This window comes from Denticeps clupeoides, chromosome 18 (assembly GCF_900700375.1).
Source record: "Denticeps clupeoides chromosome 18, fDenClu1.1, whole genome shotgun sequence".
In the NCBI taxonomy this organism is placed as follows: domain Eukaryota; kingdom Metazoa; phylum Chordata; class Actinopteri; order Clupeiformes; family Denticipitidae; genus Denticeps; species Denticeps clupeoides.
The window spans coordinates 5832058-5848608 of NC_041724.1; the positions used below are offsets into that span (position 1 = coordinate 5832058).

A 16551-nucleotide genomic window follows, 5' to 3' on the forward strand; every position below is an offset into this window, starting at 1 on the left:
GTTTTCTCATGTTGTACCGTCCCACAGTGTATACTACAATCATCCCATCAGAACTCCAGTCAACCTCATCTCCAGTCAAATTGCCAATAAATACCGCCACACATGATGAGAGATTATTGCGTTCACGCATTTAGGCCTGTGCAGTCAGCGTATGTCACAATGGGGTCCACCGAAGCCTATAATCCTTCATCACTGAGCTCCCAACTGTTACCCTGAACAAGGGGAACAAACCAGAAAGACGCGCGCTCTCCTCTATGAACTACATTTCCCGGCAGCTCGTTGCGTTGCGTCATATTTCTGCGACATTGGAATACTCTGCAGCAGGCAGCGTTGCGGCAGCCGCGAACGGCATGGCACGGAAAGAAACGGAGACGAAACCTGTACTGGAAATGGTAAATCGAATTCTAATGTATGTGTCCGTATGTGTTAACTGGGCAGGACGCGTCCTTTGTGGTGGCCAGCTACTATGGACAGAATGTTTTTGTTTTTCAATTCATATTGTCCGGCCCTGCTGAGAACGTGCTGGTATTATGCATCTCAGCTCTCGTAATTATATAAGAATCGACAATGATATTAAAGATTAAAGATTGCAATTCTCATTATTAAAACACATTGTCTCATGCATGTTCGTCATTTGAAAATGTAATGCAGGCTCTCATCTGATTAGGTTTTGCGTTTTGCAACACTTCTTTCCGTCCGATGGAGGGCAGTATCTGCGACGTAAATAACCGTGTTATGATGGACACAATGATCATTTACGAATTGAACAGTTTCTACATTTGAGCACATTTCTGAAATATGCTCATAGACAGCATTTAAGGTAAAGTCCTATTACAGGCAGTAGGTTAATCAGGCTTATCGTGCAGTTTTACGGTCATTCCATAATTTCGTGGATTTTGTTCAGACTTTAGCCTCACAGAATGAAAGGACGTCCTGACAATTGCAACTTCAAAGACACAAGATAAAGTAAAAAAAAAAAATCTGTTTAAAACAGACAATACATCTAAAACAGACAATACATCTACATTTATTGCGAAAAAAAAAAAAAAAATTCTCACTTTCTAATATGTGAATAGCTTGTTTGAGTCACTTTTCGTCGATCGATCGGTTTAAATTTTACGAACTTTGTCGTGACTTGTAATGTTTTGTCGTGGTCTGCATCCCCTAATGCTGTTTTGACACGCTCAGATGCTGGATTACGCACGCAGTGGCAGGAACCCCGTGCGTGCTGGACGCTTCCTGCGGAGCTTTCTAAATCTGGAATTGGCGTGTGAGAAAGCAAAATAAGTTTTGGTCCCGTTTCCTCCCAGGTGCAGGCGGATGGGGCGGATGAAGGCTGCGTGACGTTCGTTTTGCACGAGGAAGACCACACTTTAGGGAACTCCCTGCGATACATGGTCATGAAGAAGTAAGCCGTCACCTCTTCCCCCGCCCCGACCCGCGAGGTCGTAACACTGTTATTACCGCAGTCCTTCAGCTGGAGAGCCTGAACCTGCAGTTATTCGGTGTGAGGGAGAAGGAAGTCGTCTTGTGCCAGTTTTCTGTTTGGCCTGCACCCATGCAGTCATCATCTGTTTAGCTCTTTACTTTATTTTATGTTTGTTTACAAGTGTGTGTGTTCCAGTTTGGACAATCAGAGGCATTTCACTCGATGTCCTGTCATATTGTCCTAGTTAGACACTTATAGATGTGTTGTTTATGCCATTTTACGTTTATTTGCGAGGCACAGACTGAACATGCCTGCTGGCAGCTGATCATTTTACAAAACATATGAATTACATCTACAAAACACAGATGCATAAATGAATAAAAACAGCGTTAATGGTTACAATAAAACTGTCACTTTCTTTGACATGAAAATTTCACTTTGTGAGATTATTTAATATTAATACGGGTTCCCCCAGCCTGTCTATGGTCCTGCAGTGGCTAGAAATGGTGATAGGTGTAAAGAGAGCTTCGGTCATTCTACCTCACCGTTCAGACGGTCGGGTCTGGGATTTGTTCGCTTATGTCATCATAAGGGGAAAGATTACACGACTTCCAGTCTGCGCCAAACATTGTGGTTGGTGAACGCTCAACTTCTATAGGCCGCCCTCCTCGTCCCGCCTCTCTCCTCCTCATAAGCATTTAAATCTACAGACACCGAACCGGCGCGTCATTGTGGGACTGAGGCTGAAAATCAAGGCTGAACTTTGGAAAGAGACTTCAGATGTAGAATTAGGCTGGAATGTGTGTGTTGGCAGGAATATAATGATATGAGTTTGCTTGCGGAGTCCTGTGTACTTTGTCGTTTTGTGTTGTTAGGCTTCGGTAGTTGCTGTTCTCTATCTGGAGGGTTCCTGCTGACATTAACTCGAAAATTGGTTACGAGTTGCCTGAATATGTCACAGAAGAGTGAGCGCTTGCAAATTACGTTTCCTTTATCCAAGCCCATACTGCCTGGCTAATAAAAACATGCTAAAATATGCCTGTAAATGAAAAACAGCAGCAAATGAATATGGGGGGGGAAGTCATTTTGTTTTCTGCAGTCCGCAGGTGGAGTTTTGTGGATACAGCATACCGCATCCCTCTGAGACCAAGATCAACTTCCGCATCCAGTCACGAGGTCTGTGGAAGGTTCATGCTCTTTGCCAGATCGGCGACCCACCAACATGATGGTCTCTTTTTAAAAGTATATTTAAATTTGTGCATAATTATAGTTGATTTATGGATCTTTCTTGAATGTTATTTGTTAGCAGTGAAAGATATAAGTAAACATTTTACTGTCACTTATGAAATAAGATCTGAGAAAAATCTAACTTTCGTAAGCAAGGTTTTAGCACATAACAGCTTGTGGTTTATAGCCACTGTTTCTCATACAACAAAACAGCAATGTGCATCAAAACTAGCTTTTTAATCACAAACCTTATTTTTCTGAATTTGTTCTAGTCACCTGCAATTTCCTCAATTTTTTTTGGAAATAGACACTTGGACATTTTTTAACAATTACATTTAGGGAATTTATCAGATGCCCTTATCCAGAGCGACTTACAATCAGTAGTTACAGGGACAGTCCCCCCCCTGGAGCAACTTAGGGTTAAGTGTCTTGCTCAGGGACACAATGGTAGTAAGCAGGATTTGAACCTGGGCCTTCTGGTTCATAGGCGAGCGTGTTACCCACTAGACTACTACCACCACCACCACCCACTACCACCCTACTACCACCTGCAATTAAAATGCAGCAGTGTGTTCTTTTCAAATTAATTGAAAATGTGGGCCATGGACTTGCTGGCTCTCTGGTTTTCTTCTTCTGGTTTTCACCACGAGTTCCAGATGATTCAGATGATGGCACCTTGTGGTTTGGACGGGGGCCAGTTTTTTTTTATACTAAAATTCAATTCAAGATTAATTTTTATTAATGCATAGGTATACCATTACAACTCGCAGTGGAATGCATGCGCGCATATATATACATACATACATACACATATATATATATATATATATATATATATATATAAAAAGATGTTAAAATTAGAAAGTATAATAAAAGTGGAACTAGGATTGAAAAAAGTAAACAAACTGAAAATGCAAGCAAATATTATGTAGCATAATGTGAATGTTAAGTAAAATCAAATAAGAAAGGACCAGCCTTTATTCAGAATAAGACAAATGACAAATCATCTGGTCTGGACAAAAAAAAATGCGTTTCTGTTGTGTAAACAGGTTTACTTGTTACATCTCCGTGAGAAAGAAGTTATTGCCTACATCAGATGACCAATGAAACAGTCTGCCATTGAGTACAGTCCTGGGCGACCTACAGAGCAGCAGACAAAGGCATCAAATTGTTTTCTGGGACCTGGGTCACGAGGAGGGTCTATCGACATCAGCCCCTGTTGGCTTTAATCCGGCGTCCAATGGATCCTGTGAAATACAGACCAATTAGATAAAACATCAGTGTGAAGTTTAATTCCGTTTAACCCTCTGCTCAGCTGTCAGAACAAATTGTCCGTTGTCCTTCAGGAAAGTCCAATTTCGGTGAAGGTTACTTTGAAGGACCTGTGTGATCCATAGTGTGCTACGGAATGAATCTTTCTCTCTGCTGAGACTTTTTAATCAAAAATTTTAAGAAAATGGAATACGCCTACAGCGAGGATTCTGTGTGCGATCGAAGGGCAGTTGGTGGCTGGACATGCTTGACATTTTATTGATTTTCTTTTCCCCCTCAGAAATCCCAGTTTGTCTTCACCGTGCAGTTTCCTTTTTGGTTGGTTGTATTTGGACATGGATTTGGCTGAAGATAAGACCTCAGCAGGATTTTGGCTGGTGCTGTGTTATTTAATGGTGTGGAGCAGTCATTGCTTTAAAAGTACTGAACTGGCTAATACATTTTTCAGCCCGCTGTGTAAAATATTTTATTATGTTCCCTTAAACTTACACTTATCACCGGAGATGTTAAAGGTACCATGGCAGTCTTTAAATAACGCATTTGAAGGGTCAGAAATAGCTTGTGGTTGCCAAAAGATATTAATTTTCATTATTAGTGAAAAATGACTAATAATAATGGCTCTGGTTGTTGTTTCCATGAAATAAAAATGCACGCACAGGAGAGACACTGCAATGGCGAGTTCAAAATGAGCAGATACAACAGATACAGATGTGACTTTCACTTGTTGAAATTAAAGGTAAGAATTAAGTTAATGTGCCCAAAGCTGTTGATGGTGCGCAGGGCATCATATTGATGCCAGACAACATCACTTGTAACTGAACAGGATTGATAGTTATAGGGGGCGTTTTGAGATCATCCAATCAGAATGCAAGCTGCAAATCGGGTGACTGCTTCTCGTGTCAAAGTGAAAGTGAAGTGATTATCATTGTGTTCATTATTAGTGTTACTAATTACTAACAGAATGATGTGGTTATTGATTAGTTGCCCTGTGTATTGTCACCTTAACTCCCAAAACATCGGGTCTCTGACTCCCCAACCTGTGAAATCACATCCTGCTGCCAAATTGCATTTCAAGTCTGCCCCTCTAATGCATCCTGCAGATATTAACATCCACCCCTCTGATGACCTTCGAGAGAATAAACTTGACGTCCTAGGCTTGACACATCTGCTGTGAAGGCATAACAGACGTAGCAACAGTAACTAAGGAGGGCGGGACTTGGCGAAGGGTCAGTTAGGGACACTGATGTGTATTGACCTTTCTCAGGGTTAGGAACCTGTGGCCTGGCTATGATGATTGTTCACAGCACCACAGGCAGTCAGATCATGTGAAAGTCCTCCTTGACCTTATCCTGAAAGAGGCTCTGTGTGTGTGTGTGTGTGTGTGTGTGTGTGTGTGTGTGTGTGTGTGTGTGTGTTCGTGTTCTAATCTCTGGGTTCTCCTGTTTGTGCAGGCGGTGTGCCTGCGACGGATCTTCTGAGAAAGGGCCTGAAAGACCTGCAGGATGCCGCTCAGCATGTCCGCACCACCTTTGAGGTGAGGCTTGTTTCCCTCCACCCTTCTTTTCTCGCTCTTGCGTTTCCTGGTCGTTTTGGACGCCGCCCTCGCCCCTCGCCATGTACCTCCTTCCCTTTCCTGTTCTGGAGAGCAAGAGGCACGAAAGGACAGAACAAACAGACCCCCACCACCACCACCACCCCACGTCTTGTGATCTGTACATCCTGAATGGGATGAGAGGAAGGACGAGGTCCTTCTTTATCTGGAGGGTCCACAACAAAGACTCTTGAGACAATCAGATATGTGAACGTCTCACACCTGCAGTTCAAGTCCAACAGAAAAACAATGTCAGATGCTGGTGAGCGACGTGGAAACTGGGTTCACTTGTTTGACAAAAACTCTAGCACCTCTGGGTTCTTCCATGAAGTAAAACTTCACCTGAAGACATGAAAAAATTGCTATTTTCAGCTGTTCTGTTTCAAATTTAGGGTTTTGTGTGTCAAAGCTTAAGAGAAATTATAATTCCTCTTAGTAACTAAATGCACGGAATAGTACAGTGGAGAAAAAAACAAATCCTGCTGTCCACACATATCATACCATACATACATATCATATGCTGTCCATACATATTTATGCATGTCCAAGCTGAATTAACTTAATATGTATGGTATGAAGTAATAAATGATTTGAGTAGCATGTTTAATTTGGATTCAATGCCAAATCACATTTGATCAACTTAAGTCATTTGTTACTTAAAAATAAATCAAGCTGATTTTACTTAATTTGTATGTTTGAAATAATGCAAAGGATTTAGGACTATCCTAACTAACCAAATCACATGGACCTGATTATTTTTTTCAGTGTAGTAAACAGTACAGGCGTGCTTGTAGGGTTGAGACCCTGTGGACTGCGGGTAGCATTACGTGAGCATGTGACATGAGGATGACCTGTGCATAAGGACGTTGAACAGGGCATCATTTGTCCTAATTGTCCTACAGAACATTTTACTAAACCTGAATAAGGGCCTTGAGAACGTGGTGGGAACGGCCTGGGGAGACTGGGGAGGAGAACAACTGCAGCTGTGAGGGGGACGTGAAATGGTTATTAAGGATCTTTTTGTTTTGTGTCTGCATTGTCACCATGTAAAATTTCCACATGAGTAAATTGAGACATTTCATTTCGATAACTGGTCCAAAATGTTGGATTTCATTCCAGTTTTTGATTGAAGTGTGTGGTGTTCACTTTCTGCTTACCCCCCCCAAATTATGAACAGTTGCTGAATCTGTGCAGAGTATAATTTTTTTGAGGAAAAGAACGAAAGAGAAAGGAATACAGGCAGGACAGAGTGAAGGAAGGAAGTAGAGAGGGAGTGGTGGGTTTTTCTCATGGGGTCGTCCGGAGGTACTTGTCAAATAAAGCAGAGCTGCACTTCCAGCAGGAAGCCTGGACCTGCTCACGCCCAGAAATTATATATATACATCTCACACACGCACACACATCAAGGTTGAATGTTTTTTTAAAAATGATCATTATAATGTAAATGTAACAGTACTAATAGCATAACCAGTGCTTTGTTACTGTTCCTTCTAGGCCAAGGTGATGGACTGCAAGGACCAGCCGCAGGGGCCGATGCAGTGAAAAAAAAGTCCAGAACGTTCTGTGTGTGACCAACATGGCACCGGTCACATGAAACACGTGTGAAGGGCTGCGATTCGCTTTCAGGCAAAACAAAGGCCGAGCGGATCACAGGACACTTTTTGTACAGTTTTTTTGGGGGGTTTTTTTGTACAACTTTTTTTGGTCACATTTCTCTTCGTAATGAATTTTTAAAATTAACTTTATTCGTTAAACATGAACCAGCTGAGTCTGTTGAACTTGCAAATTTGCAAATGACGTTGCTTGAAAGATTGCATAATTGAGTGCCGCTTCCGACGATGCTTGGCAGAGTTATGAAACCAGCCCTTTGACTGGAGGAATCTCCTTCACCGCTGCGCCCACCGAGCATAATCGGTACGACGACTTTCATTATTGCAGGAATGCGGCCGCCGCAGACGCCACCTGGACCCATGCTGCTGGTGGGCACAACCAACTCTCATCTCTCATAACAAGCATGCAGGTTAATAAACGGCCACCTTCATTTTGTTTTTGCGATGAAATAATAGGCCATTTATTGCTGTGTTTGTCAACACTTTGATATAAAAGCTTTTGTTAATACTCAAAAACACAAATTATTATATTAATGGTTGTAACATGACTAACCCAAAAGACAGATGATAAATCATGAACTATAGAAAAATAAGGTAGTTCAGTGGAAAAATATGTTGTGATTCAAATGAACAGTCAGAGAAAAAAATATATATACAGCTCTGGGGAAGGAACATTTTTTTTTTTCGAAAACTTAACTTGCTGAGCCCAACCAAATCTCGCCAAAGATGGAAAAGTTTCAGGACTTCATATTTCATCTTGTTTTGACTGTTAACCCTGCCCTCCCCTTCCTAAGTGAAATGGTTATGCTTGTATTATTTATTAGCAGCTAAAGCTTTGGTTATTTAGTTTTAAATTTAACCAATTTCAGCAAATAAATGGTCTTCATTTCCCCCAGAGCTATAGGGGTGTGTGTATACATACATATTTACATATATATACATGTAAAACATACATACATACATATTATATGTGTGTGTATATTCACCCACACACATATACATAAGGCATTTTCTCCATGTTTGCCTTGTACAATTTTTGATATAACTGATGGATAATTAATATAATGAACCTCTAAAATGAACCTAACAGACCTTTAGTTGAGGACTAGTATATAATACAAGCTCCATTATAATAATATTTAGTTCATATGGATTATATGCTTCTATGTACAGAATTGGCCCCCTCTGCCCAGTGGTCTGTACAGGTTTTTTTTTTTGCAGCACATTGCCATGTGCTTGTCCTCGTTCAGAGTTGTCCAGACTCAACACTTGAAGATCATGGGCTCAATAAAAAAAAAAAAAAAAAAATCCTTCATGTCCTTGCATTCCTGTCCCCAGTGGTTTCTGCTTGGTGGCTTGTCAGTTTGCCGCTCTTCTTTAATTTGTTTATTTCCGCCCGGTGGGCTGTCCAAAGCTGCAGAGGGAAGTGGTTCTGTGTCGAGTTACCTCATTTGCAGGGAAAGGGTCTGTATATATCTGGGTTGGGGCGGGGCACCGTCCCGTAGGCCTGCTTCTTCAGGAGGAGCTAAACTTCTGGCTGGAGCGCGAGCTGGTCCGGTCCAGGCCGTTACCGTGACATGAGCCCTTCCAGCGCACAACGGACCCTCTCTCATCCATCGGGCTGATGTCCCTTCTGCACCAACAGCACAAGCAGGACTGTGGGGGGAGGTAAATTATGGACAATTACACCCTGCTGCTATAAACCATGAAAAAAACATCCATGTCATAATAATGATTATTATAATGCTTATATTGTTATTTGACAAAAGGTTTTTAAAAAAGTCCTTTTGGGGTTTTTTTTTGTGATGAGAATAGGATAAAAACCAAGGTCAAACATTAATGTCATTATACCCATGAAACATGATTTGCTTCACTCAAGGCATGTAGACAAAAACAAGATAATTGAGAATTAAGAAATGAAAAAAAGTGAACTATGTAATTATTCTGTTACTGTAAACACATAGAACAGCAGAACGTACCTGAAAACAGTTTTTGAACTTTTGGCTGACAAAGTAAAGTGCCACGGGGTTGATGCAGGAATTGAGCGAGGCCATGTTGATGCCGATGTAATCCAAGACCAGCAGGAAGCTGGCGGAACAGAGGGGAGAGGGGAGTCAGAGGTGAGCAGGAAGGAAAAGGCCGAGATGGACGTCGGGCTTCCTGCGTGTGCCATAGCCTGCCCTGTCGGTGCTTCCGTAATCACCGCTGTTTGGCGTTCCCATGTCAGCATGCTTACTTTACTTTACAAATCACCGTATGTAACCTATACTGTATATACTCGGCAGCCAGGAGTGAAGAACTTATTTCATTTTCAGTCTAAATTCAGACGCAAAAAAATTCCACCTGAGGCTGCAAAAAAAATTACCACAGTCCAGATAGACTAAACATGGCAAGGAGCTCAACCTTTGACCAATGTTTTATCAAAAGCTTAAAATACAAAACTGGTCTCAGAACAGCTGAGGGGCCCAGAAAAAGTGCAAAACGGTTGAACTGCAGAGCTACTGGGTTAAGTATATTTTAGAAAAGTTTATCAATGAAGACCATGAGGTCTATGAGTCTATGACCATGAGGTCTACTGCATTTCGTTGCCCTGTACTTGTACATGTGTAATGACAATAAAGTTGAATCTAATCTAATCTAATGAGGACCAAAGAATCTGAGAATCTTCACAGACATGAGGAGCAAAGCTTTGCCATGTTCTGTAGCTGGTAAAAAGAAAATTTGGGCTTCGGAAGAAGAAACGTAGATCCAATGTACCTGAGCAGCTCACAGCGGTGAGGATCGTATGGGTCGTAGATGGTCTTCTTCAGAATACGACTGAGGTGGAGAGGTAACCAGCAAAGAGCAAAGATCACCACCAGGCAGAACACGGTTTTGGCCACCTCCCGGCGCTGAAAGAGGATTCGACAGCCTTCGGTTTGGATCATCGACGCCGCGCAACAATGTAGGAACATCTGGAAGTGGCGGCGATCAGTACCTGCTTCATGTGGTCGTTCAGGGCGATGCGCATGCCCTTCTTCCGGCTCAGCATCTCACACGTCATCAGCGTGTAGAAGATACCAGTGCAGGCGAGCGGCAGGCAGAAGTAGAATCCAAAGAGCCACCAGTCCTTAACCTCCTGGTAGAACTGGAGAGGCAGAGGAACACTGCCATTGAACATTACTGATCCTTTTATCAAGGCTTTAGCAGCTCGAAGAATCTCTCCTGTGGTCGGGACCATGTGCACATGGCGTCGTCTGCAAACTTGCAGAATTAAAAAAGTTGCTAAAAATATCTTGTTTACCCCAAAGAGGAATCATAGTCCTGCTGTAATGGCCATTAAAGCAAACCTCATTTAAACATTCCAGAAGATCTCACACAACAGTTCAAAGCATGGCAACATGGAGTGCGCTGAGTGACTTCTTCAAATTTCTGTCCACAGAATCATGTATTACGGAAAATTACAGAAAAATTACATTACATATTAGTCCTCAGCATTACACTATAGTCACTATAGTTTTTAAAAGAATCTATTCTGTGATTAAAATCTGTTATAAATATTTCTTAATTAGTGATTAGATGATTTTTGATGATTTTTAGTGATTAGATGATTTTTCTCACATTTATGCTGCAAAAAAAAAAACGTTTTTGTAATGTATTTTGAATACATTACTGAATAAACCTATGGCAATGCATTCAGCATATATCCCAACCCTGTTTATAATAAAGCTCTTGGAATAAATTTTTAGAGAATATATAGGTGAAAAATTGTGTTTGATCCATGATTGTATAGGTTGGTTAAATCAAAACATGAACTGATCTGCACAAAATCAATACATCCTCATTTAATCAGCTGCATGGGTTATTCATATTTTGAAAACATAAATACATGGTGGAGAGTTTAAGGTTGTCATTCTAAACAAGGTGTTTAAAATGTAATTCATCTCTAAAAGTGCACTCACCTGCATGAAGCGGGTGCTCTGCTGCGGATGAAGCAGGCACACCCTTATCTTGTTCCCGCGGTACGGAGTCTCCATCATGTCGAATGCCAGCACCTCAGGAACGGCCAGCACCACCGCCACCACCCAGATGAGAGTCACCTCCACCGCCTTCCACACCGGGATGCCCATTCCCTTCACCCGGCTCCATGATGTCACTGCGTGGTACCTGAGGAGCAACATTTTTGGCATTTACGGTTTATTCACTGTGCAAGTACATCCTTATTGAATGAATGCATCTTTTAGCACGAACATTTGCATTTTGGTCATGCGTTCACTCACCGGTCAATGCTAAGGGCACAGAGGCTGAGCACGGTGATGCCCACCGATGCTTTCTGAATAAAGGGCATCAGCTTGCAGATATAAACTCCAAATGGCCAGTCCTTGGCCAGCAGCTATACACAAAAGAACAAATGCAAACAATTAGTAACTTACCACAGTAAGTATTTATCACAACAGCTACTTACTTCATTATTAAATTCTTAAATACTTCATTTTAATTACATTTGATGTATTACATTAATTACATTACATATGACACAGTTTTCACATTTCACATCTGAGGTTTTTGGACTAATTAAAGAAACATATTCCATCAAGATTTACCCAGGAAAATAAGAACAGTTCTACAGTTCTAAGCATATCATTAAATTCAACAGTAATGACTTTTGGCTCAAATTGCCATTCCCACAATCCCAAAATTCCAACTCAAGTAGCAAATCTGATTTTTTAAAAAGTGTCTTGCACATCCAATTGCATCTTAAATTTATTTGACTTTCTCTTATTAGACAGACAATTGAATTATCTAATAATGCCATTTGTATTTCTGATAGCCTCTCTCCTTCCTACGACTGAACGGCATGTAGTTCGGTAGTTGTAGTTAGTGCTTTATGACAGAGAGTATAATTTGTCTCTGTCAGAGCGAGGGGTGGAACGGAGGTCCCCCGGTGCCCATACAACAGCCCATGCAGCAGACTGTGACTAAGCCAGTCCAGGAGATAATAGACAAATCCGTTATCTGGACAGGCCTCTGGCTCTGGCCCTCCTGTTCCCGTTCCTCCAGGCTGCCCTGTACCTCAGCCACGAGAGCAGCATTTACTACACAGACCACGCCTCATGAACCAGGGTGTGCACGTTCCCACGGCGGGGCAAAAATCAAATGAACAAATGAACATGATGGAATGAACAAAAATCAAGATTTTTGCCGTAGTTTGTTGATGGTCCCTTGCTCGTTTTCAAAGCGAAAATATTTTACATGCATTATTTTCTGCAGATTGACGGTAACAGTGCGCACTCTCAGTTCGTGGCCCTGGGCCTTCACAAGTCACAGGACACAAACATATGAAATACATGTCTGTCTGTTTTCATTAACCAGCTTCCACTCAGCTGCTTATCGGCCACCCCTGCAACGTGTGTTTGGATTCATGCCCCTGGTATTTAGACTGAGCGAAAAAGCTCCGTCTGGGACGGATTTCCAAAGAGTCTCTGAGCAAAACAACTGATGTAAGATTAGCAGCGGTTTACACGAGATCACTTTCTGAGGAGTTAACCCAGTTCTCCAGCCACCCCGACCATGCATCAGCCACAGAGAAGGCCCAGATCGCTCACCTTGAACACGTTGATGGGTATGGCGATGAGGATGTACAGCAGGTCCCCGAGCGCCAGCGAACCAATCAGCACGTTGGGCCCGTTCCGCATGCACTTGTTCTTGTAGATGATGCGCAGCAGGGTGGAGTTCCCAATGATCCCCACCACAAAGATGATGCAGGACACCACGGTGTTGATGTACTTGAAGGCATTCTTGATCTCCGTGGGCTTAATGCACATTGGGGGGTTGGAGACCCTTGGGGGTCCTTGCGGGCCGCTGGGACGGTCAGCAGGAATGGAGGCGTTTCCTCCAACCGAGGCAGCAGCTTCCGTCCCATCGCTAGGCCCGTCTGCGAGGTTTGGACGCAGAGAATCCCGACTTAAGCGCGAACGTCCGCAACATGAGCCCACAATTAACAAGAACATCATCGCCGTGGTCTTCATCTTCTTCTCCAGGATCCACACTTCCCTTTAAGACTTCCTCTTGTCCTGGTCACCTGGGGAAAGCAACACGTCAGTGGAGGTCCAGTGGAAACTTGGTCTCGAGCATTAAAAAAGGTTTATTTAAGAATGAGCTTCTAGGCCAGAATTTTCCTTCATCAGGCCGAGATGTTAAGCAGATGTTGTCTTCAGCAGAGGCCACACACAGCTTTACCAAAACAAGGCCATTTCTCTTATTATACATACAGTCTTCAAAAAAAGTGACCTTTTGATCTTTTTCAATGTTTAAAAAAACTACAGACACAGAAATATTCGAATCGTTTGTCTGCATCCCAGCCTCCCAATTTTCCCTGGAATATGTGAATGCATGTCAAATGTCTAAAAAGTAATGACATTAATGTAGATCTTACTTTACTTTACTTTACTTAGCAGACGCTTTTATCCAAAGCGACTAACAAGAGGAAGACACCAGCAATTCCCGTTCGGTTTCTATAGATTTTGAGTTTACAAAACTAAGAGCCATGATCCTTGTCAGGAAGGAACATGCTCGTAAATTGTTAAGTGCAAGACGAAGAAAATGTTTTATTTTATTTTGTGCAGTGTGTGTGCATGTGCGTGTGTTAGTGTTAGATTTTCTCGTTCCTTGAGCTATACGTCCATTGTAGGCATAAACTGTAATTACAAGTATTTAGAATATTTAGAATATTCCAGAATATTTACAGTTTAAATATCATCTACATGTAAAACGTACAACATACAGTACAGGCTAAAAGTTTGGACACACCTTCTCATTCAATGTGTTTTCTTTATTTTCATGACCATTTACATTGGTAGATTCTCACCGAAGGCATCAAAACTATGAATGAACACATGTGGAGTTATGTACTTAACAAAAAGTGGAGACCCGGCCTCCACAGTCACCGGACCTGAACCCAGTCGAGATGGTTTGGGGTGAGCTGGACCGCAGAGTGAAGGCAAAGGGACCAACAAGTGCTAAACACCTCTGGGAACTCCTTAGAGACTGTTGGAAAACCATTTCAGGTGACGACCTCTTGAAGCTCATCGAGAGAATGCCAAGAGTGTGCAAAGCAGTAATCAGAGCAAAGAAACTAGAATATAAAACATGTTTTCAGTTATTTCACCTTTTTTGTTAAGTATATAACTCCACAGTGAGAATCTACTAATGTAATGTAAACTTTTGGCCTGTACTGTAACTGGTAATGTGCGAAATATTATATTCAAGGACATATTAGTAGCCCTGGGCCTTATTTTCACTTCTGGACAAAATATTAAATCTTTTTCTTTTTTACTCATAATACACTTCATTGTCAGTGACAATGCAACCGTGGCTGCTACAAAAACAAGTCAATGCTTTAATTCAAGCACCATGATTGGCTAACTGAATAACGCCTTGAAAATGTTCCCCTATTCGCTGGTTGCTGATAGTTTGGAGGACAAAGCAGCAAACTGTGTTGGTCCAGACCCTTGACTGAAGACGGCCTATATATTTTTTTGTGCTTTAGGAACAACAGGCCCTCTCACTGGTCATAAAACGTCCCCCCTGGGCTCATCCGTATTATCATATTACCACGGAGGAGAATGGACACAGAGCGAGCTTGTTCCCTGAAGCTCCTTCAGCTCTCGGGGGGTGACAAGAGTCATACGTGTGCCCTCTCCTGCCATGCGGCCCATTGTGCATGAATGGGGTGATTGATGAGCGTCAAAATATTTAAGAGGATCGGAGAACAAAAGGTAGTTTTTTGGGGCAGACAGTGAAGTTCATTTTCACAAGTGGCCCATCATCTTCTGGCCAGACGGCCTCGGGGCAGCGAGAGAACCGTCTGCGAGAGCCTCCAGCTGCACATCTAACTCTGGTCATACATTTTGGTCATACACATATGAATCGTTTTCGACCCGGAGCAGGGTTCTCTCAAGATGCTCATCTTGAAAAGTGCACGTCCCGTCACTCATATTGCCTGGGGACAATTCTCAATTTCCTGAATCCCGCCGCTGCTAAATGCTGTGAACTCTGACCGGAGATGTTTTCAGAAGCAGGGCGCAGGGTGAACAGGGCCAAAGACAGACAGATCTTCATTAATTATCATCAACTACAGCCCAGGATCATTTTAACCCCAATGGTCAATGGGTCAGAATTATTTTATTTGAATGACTGGATTATTCAATAATTTATTTATTTATACCAATTTAACACTAAATTGGGGTCAAAAGAGAGCAAAAGGGAAGACATATAAAGACACACACACTGTATTTTTAATTCCTTTGTAATAAGGGTAATAAACTAGTAATATATGTATTATAAATAAATAACTAACTACCCCTGAGTAATTATGATTTCTAAAACTAAACATGATAATACTAACAATTCAAAAGCAAACAGGATCTGTATATCATGCAATTTGTATCTGTTTGTATATATTTATGTTTCACCAAGGATGTAAGTATAAAGCGCGCACGCATGCACACACACACACACACACACACACAAAAACACACACACACACACACACACACACACACACACACACACACACACTCACAGTTTATGTTTATGTAGTGTATGAAATGACAGCCGAAATGCAAACTCACAACTACATTATTAATAAATGAAATAACGAATTCGAGATTTGGCTATTAGAGCATCTTGCATTGTCTTCTGAAGTGACTAATGTCTATTTTAGTTTAAAAATGCCGTAAAAAGGTTTTTGATTAAATAACTTCCAAGAAAAAGTAAGTACTTTTACTTACTGCTGACGGTGGGATGCCGCTGCGGAACGTTTTTTTTTTTTTTTGTATTTTGCACCCGTATAATCCACGGATCGGTAAAATATTCCAGCTGCTACGGTGCTTCGCACGAACCGGGATTCTCTGCTGGGGAACCCGGGTCTGTCATTTCTCTGGCCGGCCTCGCGTCGACTCCGCGCCGCGCCGGACCCCCGAGCGCTTTTATAGCGGCCGAAGGCGCGCGCCCGCGCCGCGGCCAATCAGCGCGGTGCTCGGCTTTTTACCCATCATCCTTTGGTGCAGTGATCAGTGGCACCTTGGCGGCTCGGGATTCGAACCGGCAACCTTCCAAACCCACATTTATAAGTCAAGATAAATAACAAACAGTTCGTGCAAGACAAAATTCATTAATATACGTTCTCCGAAAAAATCTAAAACATTTAAATACACTTATACAGTTTATGTTTTAAACATTTACATTTACAGCATTTACATTTACTACATTTATCAGACGCCCTTATCCAGAGCGACTTACAGTCAGTAGTTACGGGGACGGTCCCCCTCTGGAGACACTCAGGGTTAAGTGTCTTGCTCAGGGACACAATGGTAGTAAGTGGGGTTTGAACCTGGGTCTTCTGGTTCATAGGCGAGTGTGTTACCCACTAGGCTACTACC

The 16551-nt window shown here is 42.1% G+C and overlaps 2 protein-coding genes across 2 annotated transcripts; one reads left to right on the forward strand and one right to left on the reverse strand.

Annotated features, from left to right (window-relative positions):
• Positions 1–305: 305 nt before the first annotated feature.
• polr1d (RNA polymerase I and III subunit D) lies at positions 306–8341 on the forward strand. The gene is made up of 5 exons (XM_028960174.1): positions 306–392; positions 1311–1408; positions 2529–2605; positions 5380–5462; positions 7014–8341. Exons 1-5 carry the CDS (start codon positions 351–353, stop codon positions 7059–7061), a joined length of 348 nt encoding a protein of 115 aa, XP_028816007.1. The 5' UTR covers positions 306–350; the 3' UTR covers positions 7062–8341.
• Positions 6924–16064, reverse strand: LOC114768083 (endothelin receptor type B-like). The gene is made up of 8 exons (XM_028960172.1): positions 15901–16064; positions 12715–13190; positions 11389–11501; positions 11071–11275; positions 10107–10256; positions 9887–10020; positions 9109–9217; positions 6924–8785 (listed from the first exon to the last, which is right to left on the reverse strand). The coding sequence occupies exons 2-8, from the start codon at positions 13135–13137 to the stop codon at positions 8645–8647; spliced, it is 1275 nt and encodes a 424-aa protein (XP_028816005.1). The 5' UTR covers positions 13138–13190; positions 15901–16064; the 3' UTR covers positions 6924–8644.
• Positions 16065–16551: the final 487 nt, after the last annotated feature.